The 25,957-nt window shown below is 42.8% G+C and overlaps 1 protein-coding gene across 28 annotated transcripts in view; it reads left to right on the forward strand.

Annotated features, from left to right (window-relative positions):
- The window catches only part of Tcf4 (transcription factor 4), a 345,993-nt gene that overhangs the window by 317,769 nt on the left and 2,267 nt on the right, over nt 1-25,957 (forward strand). For 22 of the 28 annotated variants that reach the window (XM_028864673.2, XM_028864682.2, XM_028864699.2 and 19 more), the window contains 4 exons: nt 19,071-19,206; nt 21,198-21,360; nt 24,669-24,898; nt 25,750-25,890. In XM_028864673.2, the coding sequence (XP_028720506.1) occupies nt 19,071-19,206; nt 21,198-21,360; nt 24,669-24,898; nt 25,750-25,886 (666 nt within the window). In that variant the 3' untranslated portion in view covers nt 25,887-25,890. The remainder of the gene's footprint in view (nt 1-19,070; nt 19,207-21,197; nt 21,361-24,668; nt 24,899-25,749; nt 25,891-25,957) is intronic. The other 6 variants (XM_028864675.2, XM_037197190.1, XM_037197191.1 and 3 more) reach the window with 1 other exon arrangement.

Raw genomic sequence — 25,957 nt, forward strand, 5'->3', positions numbered from 1 at the left:
TGATCTTTCTAGGGTTTTCTGAGTTGCTTGGGTACAAGGCCAGCTTCTCTTATTTGGAGATGCTTCCAAAAGGAAATGAAAAATAACTATGAATCCATGTGCAGCTCTTGTTCAACAGTAGGTTTTGGTCTTCTTCAATTTCTCTTAATTAAAAGACTAAGATGAAGAGTACCATCCTGCACAGTATAAGACTGAAACCTGCAACTGATTAGAAACCAAAAATATGGGCTTATAAATAGAAGCAATGAACTCACTTCTAAAATGTGCAAAGAGATATTTGAATGCCAATGCTAATTTTTTTCTTACTTTTTTTTTTTCTTTATCTTGACCTCTACCCTAAAAATCCATCATTGAGTAAAAATTGTTTGTGTGTTCATTGGCAGTTGCTAAAGAGTTTACAAAGGAAAGTCTAGATTTTAATTTAGCCTGGCCTCAGGTAATGTGTTAAACACTTGGGATGCATATAATATGAGATTTTCATTTGTACGGCTCTCTCCCCCTCTCTGCTTTTTTTTTCCACTACAGTGTTTAAACAACACTGCTTTTAATTAAGAAATCTGGCTTTATTAAAATCCAGATCTGCAACTTATAACCATCTATGTATATCTGCTCTCAATCAAGAGAAAAATAGTCTAATTTCTGGAGCTGCGTTCACTTTGCATATGTTAGCCGGATGCGGCGTGCACCCAGGACATTGATGTAGAGACTGTCTTTTCCATAAATATGGAGTTTGTTCTTAAATACCAGATGGAGGCTGAGTGGTTCTTTACCATCTTAAACTGTACATAGATGCTATTTGGAATTATTTGACCTTTGAGTTTCTGAGACGGGACACTCGGAGAAATAAAAACAACAACAACAAAAAGCACACTAGAATTATTTTTGGAGAGGGGAAGTTGGACTGCCCCAATGGAAAGAAAAGAGAATAGAACAGAACAATTTTAAAAGGAAAATAGTGGGCCAGTCATATACAGACACCTCTTGCCTATGGTTGCTGTGGTACTCTGTAAAAGAAATCAAGTTGCCAGTTTTACTGATAAAGACAAGTTCCCCCCTCACTACTACTGGGAACTGTGGAGCCAGCCAGATCTTGGCCTTCCTCCAGAGGTGTGCCTAGCCCCAGAGAGGTGAATGTCAACAGCCCATGCCCTTTGAACCCAGTAGGAGTCTGGTCACCTTCCTTGCTTCCTGGAAGCCCCCAAAAATCTGAACTCCTCATCCCCAAAGCCTCATGTCTTTGAAAGCGATTGGATGGGCATATCTTTTCTGAACACAAACCCGTGTGAATTTTCAAACAAAAACGTAAGAACAAAGGAAATAGTTTTTGAATTTAGTCAGTCTGAAGTTAGCCTTTGACCGTTTGATACATTCCACAATAAAAACAAGAAGGGGAAGAAGAAAAAAAAAAAACCCCTTTCCCCCAACAACAACAACAGAAAATTCAAGGAGGATACTGGTAATGTTTTCCACATGAATTTTAATACATGAAACAGGCTTCAAACCTTGGCCAGCTGCAGGAAGTAAAGTAGCAGTGGGAGGCATGTACCGGAAACAGGGCAGAAAGGGCTGGAGCGGAGCTGCCTTCCAGCTACACACCTTCCTTTGTTGTTCTGGAATGGAAGCGAGGTGCAGAAACCCGAGACTCATCCTAAGGCTGGTTTTGTTTTGAGCAAGCCTCTGTTCTAACTCAGCCTCCTGATTCCTCCTGATTAAAGAATAGATGACTTCAAATGATCGTGACCTCCATGCTCTTCTTTCTTCCTCCCCCACCTCCTGGAAATCCAAACAAAATGCCTTGATAAGATGGAAGATGATGTCAGCCTCTCTTTCCCCCAGCAACCCGAATCTGCGGTGGGAGAAAACTGTGTTTCCGCCTCAGCTATTGTGTTATCTCATTTAATTGCTCACATATTGTACTTCGCTTTTGATTTACAAAATGTCTTCCTTGGTCTTCAGGAATTTACTAATTATTAATACAATGAAAGGGACTTTTCTCCCTCTGTGGCATGGCTTCTACCACTGGAGTAAATGGCAGAGATGTGGGGCTTTCTAGATAACATTATTTGACTGTGCTTTTCCTTTCTCAGAAACTTTGAAGGAACTGCCATTGTCTGTAAGAATAGGATCAGCTCTGCAGCTCATCAGCCAGGACCCTTGGTTACTCATCAAAAGCCTTATGTTTAGCCATTCTTATTATGCAAAAGTTTTCTAGCCAAACCACAGTGTGCAAGTGCACATTGCCAGAACGGGCCCCAATAGATACTTCTTTTGCATATGTCCTGGGTTCATCTGCCCTGTCCACTTCTCTCTTCTCGCCCACGGTCAAAGTTCTGACAAACTCTTCCTCTTCCAGGAAGCCATCTCGTGCTGCTTCTGTCTATAACGGGCATTTTCTGTGTGCGTGTGTGCACACACACTCAGCACCTCTGTCTCTTAGCACAATGAATCATAACACTTCTAGATATTTGTCTTACCCCGCTTCACATCTCTGTGGATCTTTTATAGGGGCAGCTTCAGTATGAGTGGCAGGTGTAAATTCCTTGAGTGCACATTTTATATTTTATCCCCCTCCCTGGAAATAGATGGTCATTCAGTGAGAAGCCTAGCTTGACCCCTCTGGTCTAGGCTCTGGGTATAGCATCTCAGATGGCATTCATAGATGTCCAGTGAGGGGGACCATGATGGCTGCCAGTGTTGGTGATGTGAACTTGCTGACGTCCAGTCAGGTCAAGACATACAACTACATTTCAGTTTAGAGACCCTACTCCAGACTTCTTGTTCTGTTTTCCTGCCATGCCTCCTTCCCAGACATTGTAAACACACCTTTACAAAACTAATCTAAGGGCAAAGAGTTTGTGATTTTCATATCTTAGTAAACATTGGATGGCAGAAGAAGGTTCTGGATATTTTATGGTCTGGATCCCAGAGCGGCTCTGTTCTCTCCAGTGGTAACTAGGGGCAAAGCATGTTGAGTATAAAGCATTCTTACTGAAGTACCTTCTTAAATCACCATGTACATGCTGAATGGCCAAGCACTGTGAACTCTTCCCACTTGAATCATTGAGGATATCACTTTAAGTTATCAAGTAATGTTTCTTACCATGACAGCCTCTTTCTCTGGCACAATCAAAGCATGAATCTCTGAATATGGGGAAGGACGGAAACAAGTGGCCTTGTCTCTTACCTACCTAGGCAGTCTGGCCACTTCCGGTCCCACTCTGTGCATCATCCCCTCATGGGTTGTCTTGGCATTGAAACCATTCACTCTCCTATAAACGGCTCTAGAAATAGTCTTGTAAAAGCAGTTCTCTTGGTCATTCATTAGATATTCATTTTCAGAGATGGAGCCTTTCAGACGACTTCACATTGTCTCTTAGTGGAATGAAACGGACATCAGGCATGACTTCACGTGGCCCTGTGTGTGCCCCTGGTTAGATAGACTCCGCAATGTTGTATTTATTATCAATATGTAGTTACTGTGGTTCTCAGTTCCTTTTTGAGTAGATTCTGCTTGTTCATTTCAAGAACATTTAGCCATGGTAACAAGTATCGGGCGCCATGCTCGGTTATGGTCTCTAGTCTCAAGCACAGACTAGTTGGAAAGAACCACTACCTTTTAAACAAATTGCTGTGTGCTGGTCCACTAGGCCCTATAAGGAAACTGGGACCTTCTTACCTAGAAGGGACAGCCTCATGGTCACCTGATAGAGGAGAAGTGCCTTATACGTTCCTGTATTTGAACCCAGTGCTTTGCCCACACCAGGCAGGTGCATTGCCACCAAGCTATAGCTCTGCCCCCCAACGCCCTTTTCTCTTTTGCCTTGAACTTACTCTATAGCTCAAGGTGGCTTTGAACACCCAATCCTCCTTTCTCAACTCCCCCATTAACTAGGCTTACAAGCTTACACCAGAGGATCTAACAAATAGTAATCTCTTAGAAGATTACTGTGGCTGAGGAGTCCTGTGAAACTTGTTTCCTATGCCTGTCCCTCATGGCATCCCACAAGCCTCCACATTGGACCCCTCAGCCCAGGTGGAATTGTAGAATACATTTTAAAAACCTCTGATGCAAGTAAATCTTAGCTCCATTTCCTTCTCTCCTGTGAGTTTTGTTTTTTATTTTAAAAAAGTATTCAATTAACTTGTGTTGAGAGAGCAATAATCTTTCTTTAGCTGGCGTGGAGCATGTCGGAACTTAAAGGATGTAAGACTTCATGGACAAACAATCTACTTCTGCTTGCACCATTGATTTTGGATTATTGAATTTTAGATTCTGAAAGCAGCTGGAAAGTCAGCCCATTGCCATCGTTTTGCTACTAAAGACTGAGACCTAGAAAAGGGAAGCGATTCAACCATGCTTGCTTGGCTAGGTAAAGGCTGAGCTAGGCTTTAAAACAGACAGGCCAGCAACTGCACCAGCATTTCTTTTTCCTTTTCTTAAATAACACCAGGGGTTGGACCTAGGGCCTATACATGCTTGGCAAGTGTTCTACCACTGTGCTATAGCCCTGGTCCTAGTATCCTTCCTACTGCATCCTATACAGTACATCCTATACAGTACATCCTATACAGTACATCCTATACAGTACATCCTATACAGTACATCCTATATAGTACATCCCATACAGTACATCCCATACAGTACATCCCATACAGTACATCCCATACAGTATATCCTATATAGTACATCCTATATAGTACATCCCATACAGTACATCCCATACAGTACATCCATACAGTACATCCCATACAGTATATCCTATATAGTACATCCTATATAGTACATCCCATACAGTACATCCCATACAGTATATCCTATATAGTACATCCTATACAGTACATCCTATACAGTACATCCCGTACAGTACATCCCGTACAGTACATCCCGTACAGTACATCCCGTACAGTACATCCCGTACAGTACATCCCGTACAGTACATCCCATACAGTACCCTTCCCTTTCACCCAGTCCCCTAACACTTTCAAAACTATGAACGGTAGGTATTAGAACCACTCTCTTCCTTGTGCTTAGGGAATGAATTCAAACTCAGTTGTGCCTGGACTCTCTTTAGCTCTGCCGGTCATTCTGAACCCCACAACATGGAACGAACACCCAGTGGGTACTGTGGCTCTGCTAGCTTGGTAGCATTTCCTGGCAGGTCCTCTTAGCAGACAAAGAAATTAGGAACTTTGTCTGACAAGTGGTGAGCAGAGGCATCAGCACCTTAAGTCTTTGCAGGTTTCGACTTCATAAAGTTCTACATGTGCTCAAGCACATGTTTCATGTATGTACAGTCACTGCTGTAGAATCCCAGCGACTTTAAATGTCTTCTCATTTCTAACCTTCCTACAACTTATCTGCCAAAGTGTTGATCCCCCGTAAAACCTATTTCTATCAACAGGTTGCAAATTTTACCTTTGCCTGACCCACACCTGCCTGCCCGTGCAGTGTGTTTGTGCCCCTTGGAATTGCCCCCACGTCCAACCCAATACACACTCGAAGAACTTTTATCAAAGATTTCCTTTCCACTTTAAGGAACTTCTAGTGTTTGGAATCTCAATCTGAATGTGGTACTCAAGGAATTTTCAGGGTAGACTAGTGAAAATACATCCTCTCCTGCATCCTACTCATTCTGTCTAGTAAGTCTTATTTGCTAAATATCCATGCCTTCACAATCCTGCTGACACATACTGAACCTGAAATCTATAAGCAAGCTTCTGTGATGGCTCTGCCCTGGTGTCCTTGGTCCTGTATTTGTCCAGAACTTCACATAACCCCTTTGGATTTCATATCCCAGCCTTCCGTCTGTCTCCACTCTATATGTCTACTTCATGTCCTCATTCAGTTACATCCTCTGCCAGCTCTATTGTCTGCAGATGTGATGGGTTCCTTTAAAGTCCACATCAAAGTCACTAATAAAAATGTTGGCCAGGAAAGGACATGGACCAGAAAGCCCTGAGGCTCAAGAGAACATTCATTCTCTCCACACTGGTTCCTGATCTTGGAGTTTTCTGTTACAGCCAGTTCTACCCCCTAATTCTGTTCACTCAGCCTCTGTTTACGATGTCCATCCTGTTACTGTCAGAGTCCAGCCGTACAACCCCACCATCACCACCACCGTGACTGAGGAAATGGGATTCATCTAGAGGAACTTATTCTTGGTTAAACCAAGCTGAGTTCATGGAGCCTTGCTGCCTTGCAGAGCACGTAGATCCCGTCTGTTAACCAGCCTGCTGTTGAATCTCAGCACGGATGGTGATCTTCAGCGTCAGAGTTTAGCCATGGCACTATTACTGAACGCTTTTTTTTTTATTATTATTATTTTTAAAATCAGCATAGTTGCCTGTCTCTGCTAATCTCCTCAATTATCAAATATTCCTGAGAGTAGATTAGTAACCTCAACTGAAAGATTTTCCTTCAGTATTCCTGTCACACTTTCAAAGGAAACTTTAAGGAAACAAAGAGAAGAAAAGAAACTTTACAAAATTCTCTCAACCAGGGATTATTAGTTCAGCAGTAGAGTCCTTAAGCTCATGTCACCTCAAGAGCACTGGCTAGCACTCCAGTCCCATGCACACCACCACACGTTCCACTGGGTACATTCTCTTCCATCTCGTAGAGCTGTTTTATTCAAATTCAGGTCCCATGACATGGCAACTGTCAGTCCCTCTGCTTAGATGTGAAACCGAGACCCCTGCTTTCTGTGCCCTGAATCAAACCAACCCTGTAGCCACATGCAATGAGCAAATAAACTTTTAAAACCTTTCCCTATTCCCCATTTTCATATGGGAAAATGAAATACACATTTAAAACTAACCCTACAGCTCCGTCATACTTTCAATGTTGGTTGTTTTCTTCTTAAATAATAGAGGAAAAGACAAGCAAATACGTTCAGTACCCTAGTCATCTTTTTTATTAAATGTGAGAACACAATGTTAAACTGCCCATAATTTGGCATATGAGCAACCCTTGCATTGTAAAAAGAAGAAGAAGAAAAAGAAGAAGAAGAAGAAGAAGAAGAAGAAGAAGAAGAAGAAGAAGAAGAAGAAGAAGAAAAAAAAAACTGTAGCATGGCCTCTGCTTTCTCAAAGCAGACCGTTCTGGAGAGCAAAGCGTACATTATGCATGTTTCCAGCCCCACATCTTCATCCACTCCTTGCACCTCAGCTTGCTGTAGAGGCACTTAGAGGTGTGGGCGTCTAGGATTTCATGGGAACCTGTCCTGGCCAACCTACAGTAATGTACACGCCTCACTTTAGGACAGGGTAGAATTACAGAGTGTCACAAGTAGTGATCAAACTAGGAAAAGACTGAACTTAGGCCAGAGTCCACGCAGGATTTTAACAGTTCTACAGGAGCATGCTCGAGAAGCCATTGCTAAGCCGGAGCATAAACATGATTTAAAAAAAAAAAAAAAAAAAAAAAATTTAAAGAAAGAAAGGAGCTTATGTGCTCAAAGGGCAATAAGGAAATTGCCTGATGGTCTGGCCTTGCAGCTGGCAGCCCAGGCTGCCCCAAGCTCCTCCTCCCAGAGCAGCAGCTCCAGCAATTGGTTGGAGCATTGCAGATGAGAGCCCACAGGAAGAGTGAGTTTTCATGTATATTTTTTTACATCCAAATTAAATTAACTCATGGAATTTTCCACCCTTGGGAATTAAAGTAGCAGTTCATGAAGTAATTTGGTTATGTCATTCATACCAAAACAGAAAATACTGGTGTAGCTTGGCACTGTTTAAAAGCCAAGACTAGGCCTTGGCCATTTTATATTTCTTCAAATTCCATGGCCGCTGTGTTAGTTTAACTTTTATTGTGGCTGTAAATTTTTTCAAATCAAAAGTATCCTAGCTGGTTAGAAAACATGTGTTTAAAAAAAAAAAGAGGAAAAACAAAACAAAACTGGTTCTCAGCAAGAAGAGAGTTTCGAAAAACATCAGCTTTGGGGTTAAAAACTGAAAGGTGGGAAGCGGCATTTTCTGTCAGACCTAATTGGTTGACATTCACAGTTGTGCTTCATTCTAGCTTCCCCTCTCCCTATAAATCACCCCAGAGCTGCAAAGCCGAGTTTAGCCAAAAGATCTGTCCAATATTAGCAAGGGGAAGCATTGTCGTACAATAGCCGCACGCCCTTGAAAGCAGCTAATTGGATGTATTGTGAAAAGCCACAGAACGGAGTTTGCACATTTTCCTTTCACAGGCGCCCGCTCCCCAGCTTCTGCACACGCGCAGCTCTGGCGTGGAGCTGCGAGTGTGCGAAAGTTATTGGAGAATGGTAGGTCTCTGGGTAATGTTTCTGTAAGCGGCCCAATTTTCCCCCTGTAGACTAGATGAGAAACAGCTGGGGTTTGTTTTAAAAGCTGTTTTGAGAACTGTCTGAATCTTGCGATACAGAACTGAGGTCACTGTTGAGGCAGGTGTTCTTGGACAAGTGAGAAAACTGCCAGGGGCCGGCTGGCTGGCTCAGGAATCTGCTGCAGGGGACTTCCTCTTAGAGGAAAAAGTGTTGAAGCTTGCTCCTCTATGTAGAACACCAACCCGTCTAAGTAAGTAATCGCATTAGCAATACTGTTAGAAACCGAGAATCTTTGAACACAGCTAGCCCTTGAGTGAATAATTAGCTCAGTATGAAGGAATCCAAAATGGTCATTTCCTCTCCAGGGCTACAGTTCCAAGGATCTGAGGTTCCTCTGCTCCTCGGAGGTTTTAAGTGCTTGAATTTCCTCTCTAAACAGACCACTAGTGAAATAACGACTATTTTAAACAAGTCATGGCCCAACTGCCTGGGTCTGGTGGGGAGGGGGGGTGTTGTTGTTGTTTTGTTTGTTTTGTATACTATCTAAGGGAGAAATGAAGCCCACTTGGCAAAATCCACACTGAAGCGGTTTTGAAAAAAGATAAAACAAGAAACATGAGGAGCCACTAGAAATTAGGGCAGGGCAGGTACCCACTACCCCGAGGATGAAGGAAACAGGCCCCCTCCTTTGGGAGTAGCAGTTATTAGCAGCTGTTTATCCAGTCGGGAATTGAGATTAACATTGTAAACTTTTTTTTTTTTTTTTTTTTAAGAACTAGAAGAAAATTTGTTTGGGAAGTTGGCTCTGTATATCAAATCCGCCTTGCCAAAAAAAACTTCCTTTCTCAGAACACATGTACTAGAGTTGAGCAATGTTATGATTCTCTGAGAAGCTCAGGATTACCAAAAAGTCTGTCCCCATTAACTAGGACACAAAGGGACGGAGAGATGGAAAGCTTTTGCTGTTGATAATTCCACCATAGTCTTCACAGTAACCAAACTAGCTGATGAGGCTGGCGCCCCTTCTCTGTAAAGACTCAAAAAGGGGCCATTCTGCCCCTACCCATCCCTTTCTCTGTACTAAGCCACATCTTTGCGGTGGTCAGACATCCACAGGTCGACTTTCTCCACACCTGCTCTTTGCAGGTGACCCTCCATGAAATATTCAGCAAGGGGCTTTAGTACTTTGTTATCCTTTGGTCTCAAAAGAGGAAAGATTTGAAAAAAAATGGATATTGGCATTTTTTTTCTTGATTTAATGCTCCTCTTAATGTCATTTTCTTTTATTAAATCCTTTCTTTTGCTTTTGATCTTATTTATAGCAGCCACTGGTCATATGGAAACCATTACCGTATAGCTGGGAGATGAAAGGCTTCAGTGCAGTTAAATAAGAGTGAATCATTTGAGCCAATAATATGCACATACAGTGAGGTGCCATGTGTGTCCAGAATGCCCTGTGTGTTCACTTTGTAGCAGACTTGTTGAGCTTTAGAGTGGTCTGCACAAAAATCTGCTTTTTGTCAGAGATATGTAATCTGACAATATGAAAACACATGTTAACACACAGCCCTTAGCGGCCTTCGTATGCTGAGAGACAGACAGACACAGACATAGACACACACACACACACACACACACACACACACACACACAGAGAGAGAGAAAGAGAGACAGACAGAGACAGAGAGAGACAGAGAACTGTCTAATGCCATTTATTGATGTAAAAATATAAATTTCCCATTACAGCTGGGAGATTATGTAATTAGTGTCAAATATCAGACTATTACAGATAGGTTTAGAGAACTACGGTCAAAATCCTCCCTGTCCTTCTAAACTTATCTCAGTTGCCCTGGTTTTCCCAAATAGATATGACTTCATCATCCGTTAAAACCCGCTGTGACCTTGTTCTCTTGTAAGACATCCGTCTTATTTTGTCTTATATCGTAATGGTATTATGCCACCATTATAATGTGTCTGTTAAGTAATACATGTCTGTCTTTTGTTATTCTTTTTTCCTCTGGGTACCTAAAGAGTGCCTTGCATATGGACATCTGAAAGGCATTTGCTAAGTTAAATGGAATGCTTCTTATTAGACAGAAACATACAAAAATGGATATTTGACATTATCAAAGGTTTTAAATGTCAGACCTCTTCTGCTGGATATGTGCCATGTGTACCATCATTGGTGTTTAGGGAACATCTACCTGCATACTGTAATGATAGTGATGTCCCGTGATCTGGACCCAGGCCCTGACCATGTGGCATTCACAACCCAAGGCAAGCATTGGCTTTATGCATAGCCAAGTTTGAAGTCTGTGCCCAGTGCCATCTGACAGTGTCCTTGAAAGTATTTTATGTGTGGTGCCTTTAATGACTCAATCAGAGAAGGATCCTTCCTGGGCCCACCAAGGCAATGGCAAAGTGCAGAATTATGGTGATCAGCACTGTCTTGAAGGGGCTAGAGATGAGACGATGGCTATGGATCTGACGAAACAGAAGCTGTCAAGAGAAGAGACTAATCCACAGTCGTCCTTGGCCCACAGTAATGTTGGAGGGAGCCCAGCAGATGAGGAGCCATGAGTAGATAGCAAAAGATTCAGATTGGGCCAGGCGGTGGTGGTGCATGCCTTTAATCCCAGCACTCGGGAGGCAGAGGCAGGCGGATCTCTGTGAGTTCGAGGCCAGCCTGGTCTACCAAGTGAGTTCCAGGAAAGGCGCAAAGCTACACAGAGAAACTCTGTCTCGAAAAACCAAAAAAAAAAAAAAAAAAAAAAGAAAGAAAAAAAGATTCAGATTGATCAATTAAAAAAATAAGAGAACATTGAGATAGTCCCCAGAAGATGGAAGTTGTAGATTTGGTCCATAGAACACTAACTGTACTGAACCTTAACTCACGGGCTAAATCCTGGGAAAAGAATATAGCATCCCAAAGATGAAGATTTACAGAAAGATGGAAAAGATACATTTCGATCAAACAGGCAAATTTCTTTCTGCCTTTGTTCCTTCTACGGATGTTTACCTATAGGCGTGTGTCAGGTGCCGCGTCCTGCACAGCGTGGTACTGGACACCTAGCTGAAGCAGAGAGGGAGTTAGGAAAGGACAAGCACAAAAGGAAGAACAGACGTGGACATGGAACCTGGCATCAGATGGGTTATGTTTGCTCTGGTGGGGCAGTACCACGTACAGTAACAACCGGAGACTCGGCATGTTTATAATGTACGGCACAGAGGGAGGGGCTAGCTGGTCTCAGTCGGTGTCTGTCGGTGAGCAGTATCGGGATAGGAATATCTGGGAGGAGGACACTGTCGTTGCTAGTTTTTGTGCACACTCATCAGTCATAAACATCCAACTTGCGCATGTTGTCACCATTCACACTTAGACCAGAGAGAGGTTTGGCCCTCACTCTGAGTTTCCCCGTGGCTGGAAGGCTTGGCCATCCCCATGGATCTGAGGCACAGTTCTTTGACAAGGCCCTCTGACCATGTCAGTAATGTACATTTCCTCAAGACTTGGTCTGCTCTTTACACAGGCACTCAGTGCCCCAGCTTCGCACAGAGAAGGAAACCATAACTAAGAGCTGGGTCATAGAATGCCTCTAGTAACGGGCGGTCTGTGTGGCTCCGGAAGGTTGACAGGGCAGTCAGCTGCAAGAGCATGCACACACAGGTAGGCTTCAGGGATCTGCAGTTACCAGTGTATATAAAAGTGTTCCATTGACCTCCAAACAAATAAAAAAAAAAAGCTGCTTACAGATAACTGCAGGTCTTCACTATAATCCCCATGCTACATAGGCGTGACTCACTACAGCAGGATCAACTTCAGTTCCATACAGCAGATTTAGTAGCCTGCTGCCTGGAACAGGGGTGGACTGGGCTCCCCTAGATCCCCTACAGTCCTGACTTGGAACATAGCGTCCAGATGTCACCCCCATCGGAGGAAATGAGGTAAAGAGAGTTGGAAGCAGAGGAGAGTGAGAATACAGAAGAAGAAATGAAACGTTCCACCACATAGGACTTAAAAAAGAAAAAGGAACTGAATTCAGCTTTCCTCAGTTTACATCTTTGGAAACATATCACAGAGTCATTCATTATCACCATTTTGATGGCTGGTCCAGGAGCTTGGTGTAGTTGGTCACATAACAGATATGCACTACTAAAGCCACAATTGGTTAGATTCTGTGAAAATCATTTTGAAGGGGCTGGACAGTTGGCTCAGTGGTTTGATTCCCAGCACGTACACAGTGGCTCACAATCATTTGTAACTCCAATCCTTGGGGACCGGAATCTTCTTTTGGACTTTGTAGGCACTACATGCATGTGGTCCATATATGTGAATGCTGACAAAGCACTCGCACACATAAATTAAATCAATCTTAAAATTTTTAAATCACCTTGAAAATTATTCTGGAGAATAAGCATTAAATAAATCTCTAAGAATTACACAAAAATGAATCACACTAAATTTCAGACAAACTGTAATTAAAGCCGTGAGATTTCTGGGAAAAAAAAAACAATTAGATATTCTCATGAGAGTTATGAAATCATCTCCCAATAACATTAAAGAGTCAAGTCAAACAGAGGAACTGGACCCTAACCTGCTTTCAGTGAGAAATTTTTAATTATGTGGTTATTATTTTAAAAAAAAAAAAGTCTGATTTTTAAAAACTGAGCAAATAGGAAATTATATTTGTGGTTAAAGAATATCTTGGATGTTAGAAATTTCTCCTACAATGATTGGCTTTTAGAGTTCCGTCTTGTTTTCTACAAGACCCCGGGTCTTTGGTATATTCCTCACAGTATTAATCCTCTGCTGGCCTTTTATGAGCTTTCAGCTCCATCTATGAACTGCTAAAATTTTTCCATCCAATTTCTACCTCTTTAAAGGATGCACTTTTGGCGTAAATGGGATGTTGCACATAGGAGAAGATAAGTTTGTTTTCCTCTAATATGACAGAGACCTAGCAAGGTGATGAAGCTGAAATTGAGTATCCTTAACTCATATAAATGACATTTCATGGGGAGATTACTATTGAACACCAAAAATGTTTGCCATGTCAGTATGTCATAATGGCAGGGAACCACCCCAATTTGTGTGTGTGTGTGTGTGTGTGTGTTTCGAGAAACATGAGAGAAGAGTCAAAAAAAGAAATCAGACATCTTTTTGACCCACTTTTCTTGTTCCTTTCGTACTTTCTAAAAACCGGAAGTCATCAATAACAAACATCGGTTTTCAATAAACCAAAATGTTCCTTTAACATATCTGGTTTTGTGCCATTGTTACGTAGGTCTAGACATGGACGGTTGACGTTTGCCAAAAGTCCCCATCCTGCTCTTTTAGCAGGATTATGGTAGAGTGGGAGGGGGCTACTGTCTGAAAGCCTGTTTGGAAGCAGTTATCTCTGGCGATAACATTAACTAGAATTGAATAACTGCCAAATGAAATTTAATACATTTTCCCATCCATGAAATAGACCTCTTAAATACAACAGAATAATTACTTTCACAATACTCCCTGGAAACAAAGAGAGCAAAAACACTGAATGTCTTTTTTGTTTGTGGTGTTTGTTGTTCGCTTGAGGATAAGGACAAGGGTGTTTACCGAGATGCACCTCGCGTCCCTGAGTAAAATCCGCCTGGCCAGTGGCCACCTAATTTGAAACTGCTTGTCTTTTAAATCTGTTTATATTGGAAGAGTCATGGCAAATATTAAATTCTATAATTTAGTTAGACAGTTTGGCTATGGCCTGAGATGGTCAGCTCTTATTTTTTTCCCCTGTAATAAAGAAAAATAAAATGCTTTGGATCTGTGCATGTACAGGTATTTACATGCATGTAGTATTTGTATATACATATATGTACCTGTGAATATATTATGCTTATATGTATATGTACACACAGTTTTTTTTAACAAAAGCTCCAGGAGGCAAGCCCATGTGCCCCTTAACTCACGTCCCTCTCCTGGGTGTAATTCATATGCTTAGTGAAATTGCTCAATATCATGATCTTTCTGAGTTAGTTTAGATCTTTTCTAGTTCTGCAACTAGTTGTTGGGTAAGTCACTCAGCCGTTCTTACCCTTAGATTTCTCCCCTGAATTGTTTGACCTGATTTCTATGTCCCTCTAATCCAGTGGTTCTCAACCTTCCTGAAGCTGCAACCTTAATAGTTCTTCATGCTGTGGTGACCCCCAACCATAAAATTATTTTGTTGCTACTTCATAACTGTAATGTTGCTAGTATTATGAATTGTAATGTCCTGATAGGCAGGATATCTGATCTGTGACCCCTGTGAAAGGGTCATTTGACTCCCCGCAGTGATCATGATCCACAGACTGAGAACCGCTGTGCTAGTCCCTTGAATTTATGTTCTATGAATTTAAGGTGTCTGATGTTCTTCAGAAGGCATGATTATTTAAATTACATGGTATTTGTATGATTCAGAAAGTTAATACCTGTCTAAATGTGTTTCAGTATCCCCCATGATAAACTAAGGCAAGAGAATTTTAATGGCTGTGCCAGAATTTGTGTATATTCTGACTTCGAAGTCACTTCCGAAGTGACTTCGATCTTACTCTGCAGAAACCATCCATGATTTATCGGGTCTGCAGAAGGAGCAAGGCCAAGGCAGCCTTGTTTCCCCTTCATGTCCCTTGAACTAGCTGAGCCCAGAGTAGTCTACTCAGAATCTGACCCATGCTGTCTTCAAAATGGGGAACTGGTCCTTCAGAGAGCCTTGAGTCTCAGACCTGGGAAATGCTCACAGCAGGTACAGAGCCAAGAAGACTGTTTCCAAGGACGCTGAGGAAGAGTATGACCTATGGACAGGAGGGCCAGAACCAGGGGAAAGCCAAGGTTCTCTAGAGAGGCGGAAGTGGGACAGTGTCCCAGAAGAGACAAGAGGCAGCTTTAGTTTCTCAGGCTTCTCGGGGCCCCAAACCCAGCTGACAGAATCCTTTATGATGAGTTTCATTTTATTGGAGCTCAAATGAGTTTCTGTTCCATTCTGTCAACACTCTCCAGTAAATCGGTCATTACATAAGTTTGGCAGGGATTGTTGTAAGCTCCTGAGGGCGGGAGCCCCTCTGAGTTGTTTATCTCTCTGTCCATAGCACCTTGTAAACTGACAGGTGTGAACTGGGTAAATAGTGTCTGATCAGTCAACAGTAATTAAATAAATTAATGTCAAAACTTCTCTTTTAATATAAGTACCTCAAACTACATTACAATGGTTAGAGAGAAAAGAGTTCATTCAGTAGTAGTAAAATGGACTATTCTCACAAATTGCTTTTAACTCTGTTGAATCTAGGTGGGAGCTTATCAAAACAGGGATTTAGTAAATAAGAGTTTTCTAAAAATATACAAAATATATCATACTAATAATCAGTTCATTGGTTAAAGAATCTTTTTCCTACTTATATATACATATGTGAAAAGTGATCTCTCTCTTTCTCTCTCTCTCTCTCTCTCTCTCTCTCTCTCTCTCGTGTGTGTGTGGTGTGTGTGTGTGTGTGTGTGTGTGTGTGTGTGTGTGTGTGTGTCAGCTTCTCTGCTTTAATAGCTGCAATTGTAACGGGTTTGCACTAGCCTTCACCACCAACCTGCCTTGTTTGTATGTGACTAGAGATGATGTTTTTAAAAAGAAAAGTAAATAGAGTTGAGACATGGTGTCTGTGGTCAAGAAGACAATCCAGGTTAATTCTTCAAATTGGAATATTATCCCACAGCTACAGACTCCAGCTCGTTACCACATGGAGCTGGATTATTCCTGTAACCCAAAATACACATAGTTACAAAGAAAACAGCGACCCATCAAAGGCACCGCTGACCCCAGCTTCTCATATGGGAAATAACTGACATTTGGAATTATCTATAAAAGACAAAAGGAAGGTGACAGCCATCCCTAAAATCCAAAAAGAAATGTGCTTGAGACAACTTTATTCTCAGCTATAACCTCTGGTAGGTCCCCACCGTGGTACAGGAAAGGGAGTTAACCCAAAAGGATCTGAACAAAATAGAGATAATGAATACAAAAGTAACCGTCAGTAGAGTTAGCTTGAGGCTTGGGGGTCCTTGAGCTTGGTCGGCCATCAGTCTTGTGTAATATGCAAGTGTGTTTGGTTAAAGCGCTTAGTGCTGGGCACAGCTAGTGTGTTATGCACTATTTCCATATAATATTAGAATTGTTTACGATAAGCCCGGGGTTTATTCTCTGTGACCTGAAGTGTCACTTGTATCATTTTTGCACTTGAGCAACCTACGACATCTACTCCCATCTCACAGAGAAAGCAGAGACCCTGGGACTCTGCCTTCCTCTTCTAACTCGCTAACCCCGACTTTCACACCCCGCTGAGATGAAGACTATAGCAAGGTAAACGATTGTAAGTCTTTTTTCCCTCTCGTGGGAACTAGAAGGGAAAATACTCATTTAGTGACTGTCTTAAATGAAAACCACACAAAACATCTTCAGTTCTATCACAGGTGCCCTTTAGAGAAGGCTTGTGCACATCTGTAGAATGGTCGTGGAGGAAAAGGGGCCTTCATCTACACTGAGGTCAAATCTGCAATCGCTTTTGGGCATTCCATCGTAGAATCACCCATTATGGAAATTCAAAATATCTAATGCATTGGGGTTTCCAAAGTAAAAAATGACATATCAAAACCTGCTGGGAAAGTGACTGCTATTTTTGTTCCAAAGGAAAATAAAATGCATACAGTGTAGGTGAGACGTGTTTGAAGGACTCGGTGGCCACGGCCTGTCTGCAGGGGAAGATCTGAGTTCAGAGAAAGGCTGGGTATGCATCTGCCTGGTTAGGCTCGAGAGAGAGAACTTACCTTCTGTGGAAGTCTAGTACTGACACTGGGCGTCTACTGCCATGCCAATCTGTGTTCAAAACAGAATGGGCTGCTTCGAAAGGTGCGCAGGGTCTTATAGCACATCTGAAGAAGCCTTCTGGAAACTCAGTGACTACCACTCAGAAAGTTCCTGTTGAATACAGGAATACAGGCACCTAGTGCCCAGAACTAAACTGCCCCATGCTGCAGCAGAAATGCTCATTTACACTAAGGGCTTCGGCGTTCTTTACTGCTCCAGCTGTGCTGTGAATCTAAACACTAACAGGAATGTATGTGGTCTTCCTTCCCTGTCCCGAACGGTTTCCTTTTGTATTGCTTTGGAGTGTGTGTGTGTGTGTGTGTGTGTGTGTGTGTGTGTGTGTGTGTGTCTGTATCTGTGTGTATGTCTGTGTGTCTGTCTGTGTGTGTGTCTGTCTGTGTGTATGTGTGTCTGTGTGTGTGTCTATCTGTGTGTGTCTGTCTGTCTGTCTGTGTGTTTGTATCTGTGTGTATGTATGTGTGTGTGTCTGTCTGTGTGTGTGTCTATCTGTGTGTCTGTGTGTTTGTATCTGTGTGTATGTATGTGTGTGTGTCTGTCTGTGTGTCTGTCTATCTGTCTGTGTGCAGTATGTGGATAGTTTGGCAGGGTCTGTGTGTGTGTGAAGGTGATACAAAATCCTTGGCTGCTCTGAGTAGTGATACGGTAGTTTTGTTTCACATCTTTGGAAATAATTATTTAAAACATGGTGGTAAAAGACTGAAGTTTTTGCTTTGTGTTTTTTCTATTTATATTAGGAAAGTAAATGTTGATTCACATCAGTATAAATTCATGGACAAATGCTTTGTAGAGTTAGACCCACTGTCTGGCGTAAATACTCACTGGATAGTGGGCTAACTAAGTAGCCACTTGGAAATGCAGAGGCAAATGTGAGTGCTTCCTGTTCCCTTGCTTTACAAATGCTTAATGGTTTTCCCCCAAGGCAAGTGCTACAGAGTCAGCAACCACACTGCCAGCCTCTGAGCCCTAGCGAAGGCAGTCCGACTTCATAAAACTCAGTGGTATTCTTTTTAAATCAAATAACCACACTGAACTCTATAATTTTTTTTCTTGGAAGCATAAAGAGTATTTACAGTATGGTGTCATTTTTAGGATCCAAGTAGTGGAGATGGGGGGGTGGGGGGAGCTGGAAAAATGTCCAAACATCCTCACATAGCAATGATGGCATTACTGGTGTGTTTAATAAAACCTTTATTGGTACATTTTCCGGTGTGGTGGCATTGGCAGAAACGGTTCCCCTTTGGATTGGGGACTCAGCAGCTGATGAAACGCAGTGAACATTAATTTGGAATGGGCCGCCAGATTTGGGGAGCCAGGTGACATTTTATTATATTTGTACCGAGCAGGGGCTGCGTCCCATACTGCCTGAGCTTCCGCTGTCAGAGACTTAGCTGGCATTGTGGGGGGAAAGAAATGGCAGGCCTGAGAATCTTATCCCCTGAAATGAAAGTCGAATGCCAAATTGAAATTCCTGTAGGATTTCCGATAGCAATGGGGGAATTGAGAAGCCCACAATTAAGCATATGGGCATTAAGATAATTGTCAGATCTGTTGGCGGACATGATAGAAGACAGATGGGTACGAATCAGTGCGCTCCACTGCAGCACCCTGGGAGACAATTTGACGTTTTACCTGCCTGAGCTACTCTGCCATATTTGTCACTGGATGTAAGGCATGGCATCTTACTGAGTGTTAAGTGTTGGATTTTTTTTTTTTTTTAAAACACAGAACTGTAGGTACATGAACAGTCCTTCAGCGCCCTCTAGTGAAATGCATTGAGAGGATGGCTTGTCACAGGCCACCCTTGCTGCAGTGGGTCCCAGCTACCCCTGGAAAAAGAGTCCCTCCAGGCAGGCCATGCTCAGCACTCTAGTTGCTTTTATTGTTTCAGGTTGGGGCCCACCGTGAAGATGGCGTGGCTCTTCGAGGCAGCCATTCTCTCCTGCCAAACCAGGTTCCGGTTCCACAGCTTCCTGTCCAGTCTGCCACTTCCCCTGACTTGAACCCACCCCAAGACCCTTACAGAGGTAAGTCACCTCAGAAGGCATGCTGACCTTTGCGAAACAATAGGCTTCACATTGATGTCAAGTGTCCTTGGCCGCATCTTGGAGGCCCTGGCAGAAAACCAAGGACCAAATTCGGCACAAACGTGGTAAATAAGGGGAAAGTAGCTAGAATTTGGCCGGCTAATTGTGTTTCTTCCGTAACTCTTTTCCTCAGACATCCTCTGATAGCCTAGTCCCATTTCAGTAGGGAATGAGACAACAGGCTGATGAGAGGAAATTTTATTTTAGCTATTTCCACATTTGACTCATTCAGTTCCTCTAATATGGTTAGTTGTGGCCTGAAAATGATGTTTCCAAATGGATGGGAAGGAAATTGTTGTTGTTGTTGTTTAAGATGGAAGGAAATATACGCACAATAAAAATGAGAAAAGGTGAAACAGTGGACTGGGTTGGATGTTGCTCTGGAGTGATCAAGCCCTGTAACGTGTGTGTGTGTGTGTGTGTGTGTGTGTGTGTGTGTGTGTGTGTGTGTCCCCTCCCCATTACGAGGACTTTTTGTGTCCCCAAGGAATTTTTTCTACAAAGACTAAACCTGGGTCCAACTTCCTGTGGGCCAGATGAACAATGTTCACTTATGGTGTCTTCTCATTCTCTCCATGTTTGAAATAAACAAGATAATGCTACCTTGGGAATTCCTATAACCAGACTTTCAGTTGGTAACCAATACAAATATTGAATACTTTTTATAGATACAGGTATGTAGTTCATTTTTAGACAAGCAATAGTGACCCCATGGCTTTTCTTTTACTCTTTGTTATATGGTTTTCAAACTGTAGCCCGAGAGTCCAGTTAAAATGCAGATCTGGGTACGGTAGCAGTGGGAACCCTGAGCAATGCAGGGTCCAATGCAGATGGTAAGGATGCTCCTGGTCAATGAAACTTAATTCTGAGTCACTAGTTTTTAGAGTACACAGATTATAAAATGGAAGGATCTTTGTGACAGGTGTACATCAACCTGAAAAATAGATTTCATTAAGGTCATGTTTTAAATGAAGTATGAAGGCCAGGGAGTGGTTAAGAGTGCTTGATGAGCAACAATAAGAACCTGAGTTTAAATGTCAGCACCCTCATAACAACCTGAGCAATTCTGTACACACCTATAACCCTAACTCTGCAGCGGAGAGGACACAGGAGGACCACTGGAGCTTGCTGGCTTCCAGACTAATCAAGAAAACGTGAGTTCTAGGTTTTAGGGAGAGACCCTGCCTCAAAGCAATAGGCAGAAAGTGATAGAGAAGGACACCAGATGCCCTCTTCTGGCCTCCTTGTGAGAACAGGTGTGTCCACAGGCACATACATGTGAGTATACTTTCACAGAGACACATACAAACAAATAAGTAATCTTTCAAATGTTGTATGAACATGAGCAGTGGAGATAAGTTAAAACTCCAGATTTCTCCTCTGAGCAATGCACCCCCCCTTCCATAGGTACCCTTTTAAAATGCTGATTACTCCTCCAACATAAGAGAAGCTTAATTTCAGAATATCATTAGGGTATCTATTGAAGCCTTGACTGCACATATTTAGAGTACTCCCTGGGAATTATATTTTAAGGACATTTTTCTATTAAATCATTGCATATGGAAGAAACTCAATATAATAGCTGATATTTACTCGGGTTCTTAATCAGAACATTGAGGTGTATGATTTTCATGATTATGATTTTCATTGCAATTAAGTTGATGTTTTGTAGACAGTGAAATTACCATCTACTCCAAAAGATTGCAAAATAGAATTTAACCTCAGAGCCGATGCAAGGAGAACTTGTTTCCACAGGTGCGTTTCTGAAACTTCACCAGACAGCTCAGGAGAGTGATCAGCAGGATGGGTTGTCAGGCTGGAGGCTCCGTGTTTCTGGGGTGAATGCACTTATGCATAGAATTCTGGACATCAGCTGATCTCTGTTTCTTTTTTTCTTTCTTTTTTTTTTTTATTGTTTCGTTTTTCTATAGGAATGCCACCAGGTCTCCAGGGCCAGAGTGTGTCTTCTGGCAGCTCCGAGATCAAATCCGATGACGAGGGAGATGAGAACCTGCAAGACACAAAATCATCTGAGGACAAGAAATTAGATGACGACAAGAAGGATATCAAATCAATTACTAGGTCAAGATCTAGGTAACAGTATATAATACTGTCGCTTCATTTAATTCCTTTATTGGACTTTGATGAAGTGAACAGAACAGGAAGAAACTTCTCAGTTTTTTCCTGGCAGGTAAAGCCTCAGATGAAAAGCAAATGGAAGGCCTGTCCTAGAAGTATTTCTGGTATCAGTTAAGATACCTGTGTTCTAGTGAAACCTAAGTGCCTTTGAATCTACAAATTTGGACCTAATGCTAATTGCACACCATAAAATTATTTGTACCTGATTCAAGTGAAAACAGTTTCTTGTTAAAACTGTATTCTTCAAATTTGGTCAGAAGTGTTTTTGCCCAAATTATTTCTAAAAAGGAGATTTTTAGCCACGTTAAAGAGTCAATTGATTGTATATACAACTGTAAGTGTTTTTCTTATCTTTAAAGTGAGAAAATTCTGATTTCCTAGTTTTATCCTAAACAGGTTGCTGCATATAAAATAAATTCTAATGTGTTTTTTCTCCTTCTCTGATACTAAAAACACAACTGCAGGGAAATAGCTTCAAGTTGATGTTCTTAAATACCTGGTGTCTTTGAATTCAATGTGCCTCTTTAAACTTGCGTCTGGTGATGAGACGGCTTGGGGTTCCTCGGGACCCACATACATTGCCTCCATTGCTTTGGGTTAATTTTCTTTGCAGATTCCCCAGTTGTGCCAAGACATCAGCTTCCTTTGAAGGTTGTGGTTCTCGGGGCCACAGCTGGCGTCTTTCACAAGTCAAGTCCACACTGCCTTTTCCTCTCTTTACAACTATCGTGACATGTTACATTCTATGTCCTGCTCCTAAGATGCTCAGGGCTTCTTCTATCTTGGCTGTCTCTCATCATTGCAGTTTCCTGATTTGTGGCCACATTGGCAAGAAACCCTTGGGTGGGAATTTCACATCCTGAACAGCTTTCTCTGTTAGCCACGTCAGTTCTTGGTAATTTGGTGGCCATAGCGTATACATATTCATGGGTTCTTGGAAGTTTCAGAACACCATTTCACTTGCCTCTAAGTGTCTTCTTGTTAACAGTCGTCCTTGTGCCATTTCTAATGTATGCCTTGCAGAGTCTGCTCTGAGGTAGTGCTCTTCAAATCGAGTTTATGTCCATGAGCGATTTATTTATGTGACTAACAACTTCTAATTAGTCATTTACCTGAAAACTTTTAAAGGACAGCTTCCCATTTCCCGGTTCCCCCTATGTAAGGTTTGACACATGGTCACTGTCTAAAAATATCGCCAGTCTTTTGCTTCAGAATAAGCCTACCAGAGACTCCGCTATTCCTTTTTGCATAATGGTATGCAGGAACAATATAATCGCAGGCTGCCTTCCCTTACCACCAGCAGAAATTCTGCGAGAGGGAAAAGGAGAAGCCGGGAGGAAAATGTGGAAGCAAAAAGAGAGAGAGAGAGGGAGGGAGGGCTTGCACTAGCCTTCAGTGGGCGATGCGCTGGCTGGGGCGTCACAAAGTCCAGCTTTGGAGCACTTCTCACCCCCTTGTCCCAGCAGGCACTCTTCTGTGTGAGCATCCTTACATCCCTCAAGTACTTCACAGAGGTCAAGAGTGCCTGTCCCGGTTAGGACACCCCCAGGGTACCAGGCCCTGTTTGTACTGTGGACACCACCTGAGGACTTTCTTCTATCCTTTTTATTAGCATACGTTCATTGTACACAGTGATGGGCTTCATAATGGCATTTCCTGTCAAGTCCACTTTGAACATTTTCATACTCTCCTGCTCTTTGCTTCCTTTCAGTATCCCACAGTATCCCAATTTCTACTTCCCTGTGTTGGGAAACCTAGAAAACCACATGCTGAGACTAGAAAGAAACAAGGAGAGCACTTTGAGATACAGGCATGTGCAAGGGCATACTAAGTGGGACTCCAGGAGCTCAGGGACAGACCACATGGGAGGGCTACACCCATTTGAAGTCAGCATCCATTTCATGCACAGTGAAGAGCTAATCTTCCACATCTTCAGTTCTGACTATCTTGACTCTGAACAATATGGGCTTAGGGGATTTTAAGCTTCTGTTCAAGGTTCTGTATCCAGTAGCTTGGACTGAAAGTCAGTCTCAGTCTCTCTCTCTCTCTCTCTCTCTCTCTCTCTCTCTCTCTCTCTCTCTCTCTCTCTCTCTCTCTCTCTGTGTGTGTGTGTGTGTGTGTGTGTGTGTGTGTGTGTGTGTGTGTGTGTAGTATTTCCTTTTTCCCCCCTTAATGCTTCTCAAATACAGAATCCAGAAAAGATTTTTGCTCATGGTATCTCATCTGGAGTTTTTTGTTTTGATGAGTCTTTTTGAGACAAAACATCTCCCCCAACTCTCTTTTCTTTATTATAGCCCTCAAAATGTTTGCAATCCTGGGTCCCTGTGTCCATCTTTAAGAGACACATTTTCAAGATGGCTCATCCGCCTATTCACCTTCAATAACAAAGTCTCAGAAGGGTCACTATGACCGCCAGAGATGGTCAGAACCCGACCTTATGCATACTGAACCCATTCTTTTGTGATGAGTCACAGAATATTTTAGTTCTAACAGAGAATCTTTTTGGGCCTCCTTTGTGACTCACAGAGCTCTTGGCCAGTTATACAGAGGAGCTGCATGGGTTTTGTATTGTATCACATAGCTGATGTCAGTTCAGCTCAACTTACTTTGGAGATCATAAGCATCCATAATATGAAAGACCACAGAAGTCATGCCTCTCCCCGCCCCTCCCAACTTTTCATTTAATGTCTAGAGGAAAGAAGACTCAAGATTCAGACTGTCAATGGTTTGGACGGTCTTTGGAGGTGGACACTGTCTGCTGTCTGCTGTTTCTATTTCATACTCCTGTTAACATGGCTTGTATTTACTATGATCAAAAAAAAAATCTGTCTCTCATTTATCTTCCGTCCGTTTCACATATCACGGTATGAAAATTTTCTAAAGATTGTGTAAGTAATCGTTTGTGTTTTATAAGTATAAGCTAAGCCTGGGTCGCTGTTTGCATTAAGTCTGAGTAGTGCATATTTCATAGTGCATGAAATCTTCATTCCCCTTCTGGGTCCCCTACAATAATAACAACAGGATGGACACCCTATGACCCTGCTGGAGCCCAGATCATCCTCCTCTGTTGGATTTGGGTAAAATCCCTGGGAGGAACCAAAAGTTTTGTGTGTGCATTTCCTAAACCAACCCCAAGGTCAGATGAAGGTCAAATGGATACGTTTCCGCCAAGGATGGACCTGACGAGTCTCAAAGAAAATATGATGCAGATACCGTCTTTCCCCCACACCATCATTAAAGGTCCCATCCCTCTCGCCCTACAGCAATAACGATGATGAGGACCTGACCCCAGAGCAGAAGGCAGAGCGTGAAAAGGAACGGAGGATGGCTAACAATGCCCGAGAGCGCCTGAGGGTCCGTGATATCAACGAGGCTTTCAAGGAGCTGGGCCGCATGGTGCAGCTCCACCTGAAGAGCGACAAGCCACAGACCAAGCTCCTGATTCTCCACCAGGCCGTGGCTGTCATCCTCAGCCTGGAGCAGCAAGTGCGAGGTCAGGAGCTCGATGCTTAAGCACCCTCCAAAGAATTGCTAGGATGTGGGACTGTATCAAAATCCATCTCCTGTAATTAAGTTGTCGAGTGTTTTTCTAACTAGGGGTATATTACAGCATTTCCATTTGTGCTGTCAGTTATCAGACGTGTCTGGCCAACCTAGTTTCATTCTTTTGTGGGGTGGATATGTGTGGGTACAAGTGTGTGTGTGTGTGTGCGCGCGTGCGTGCACGCGTTATATGTGTATGTAAGTTAAAAGTTGTTAGCGTGGAGCATCATTCCTCAGGGGCTATTTATCTTGTTTCCTGAGACCAGGCCTCTCACTGGGACCTAGGGCTTGTCAATTAGACTAGGGTTGGCTAGCCAGTGAGGCCCACGGATCTGCCTATCGCTGTGCCAGTGCTGGATTACAAGCTTGCCACCGCACATAACCTTTTATGTGGGTGCTGGGTACTGAACTCAGGCCCGTATGCTTGCACAGTAATAATGAGCTATCATCCTAGCTCATCTTTCTCATCTTTTTAAATCATTGTTGTCATTGTTTTGAGGAAGGGTCTTATTGTATAACCCAGTCTAGCCTAAAACTATGTATAGCAGAGACTGACCTTAAATTTACAGTTTTCCTGGCTCTGCCTCTCAAGTGCAGGGACTTTAGGCCTAAGCCATTCTGCCCGCCTCCATGCTGTACAGTTCAGATTCTGTGTGCAGTGAATGCGTTGCCCACCAGCGTACCATCCCCTCCTCCTGCCATGTGAAATGGAGTCTGAGTGTCTGGCATGGACATGGGAGTGCTTCTCCACCCTCTGCCGAGCCCTGCTGACTGGATGCCTTGTGCCTTCCCATCCCACAGAAAGGAATCTGAACCCGAAAGCTGCCTGCCTGAAAAGAAGGGAGGAAGAGAAAGTGTCCTCAGAGCCTCCCCCTCTGTCCTTGGCTGGTCCACACCCTGGGATGGGAGACGCAGCGAATCACATGGGACAGATGTGAAAGGGTATGCTGGGTCTGTCGTCCGCTCTCAGTGCCTGCCCACGGCTCTCAGTGGCACACAAGCCACAAGC

Source organism: Peromyscus leucopus, chromosome 19 (genome assembly GCF_004664715.2).
Source record: "Peromyscus leucopus breed LL Stock chromosome 19, UCI_PerLeu_2.1, whole genome shotgun sequence".
Lineage (NCBI taxonomy): Eukaryota > Metazoa > Chordata > Mammalia > Rodentia > Cricetidae > Peromyscus > Peromyscus leucopus.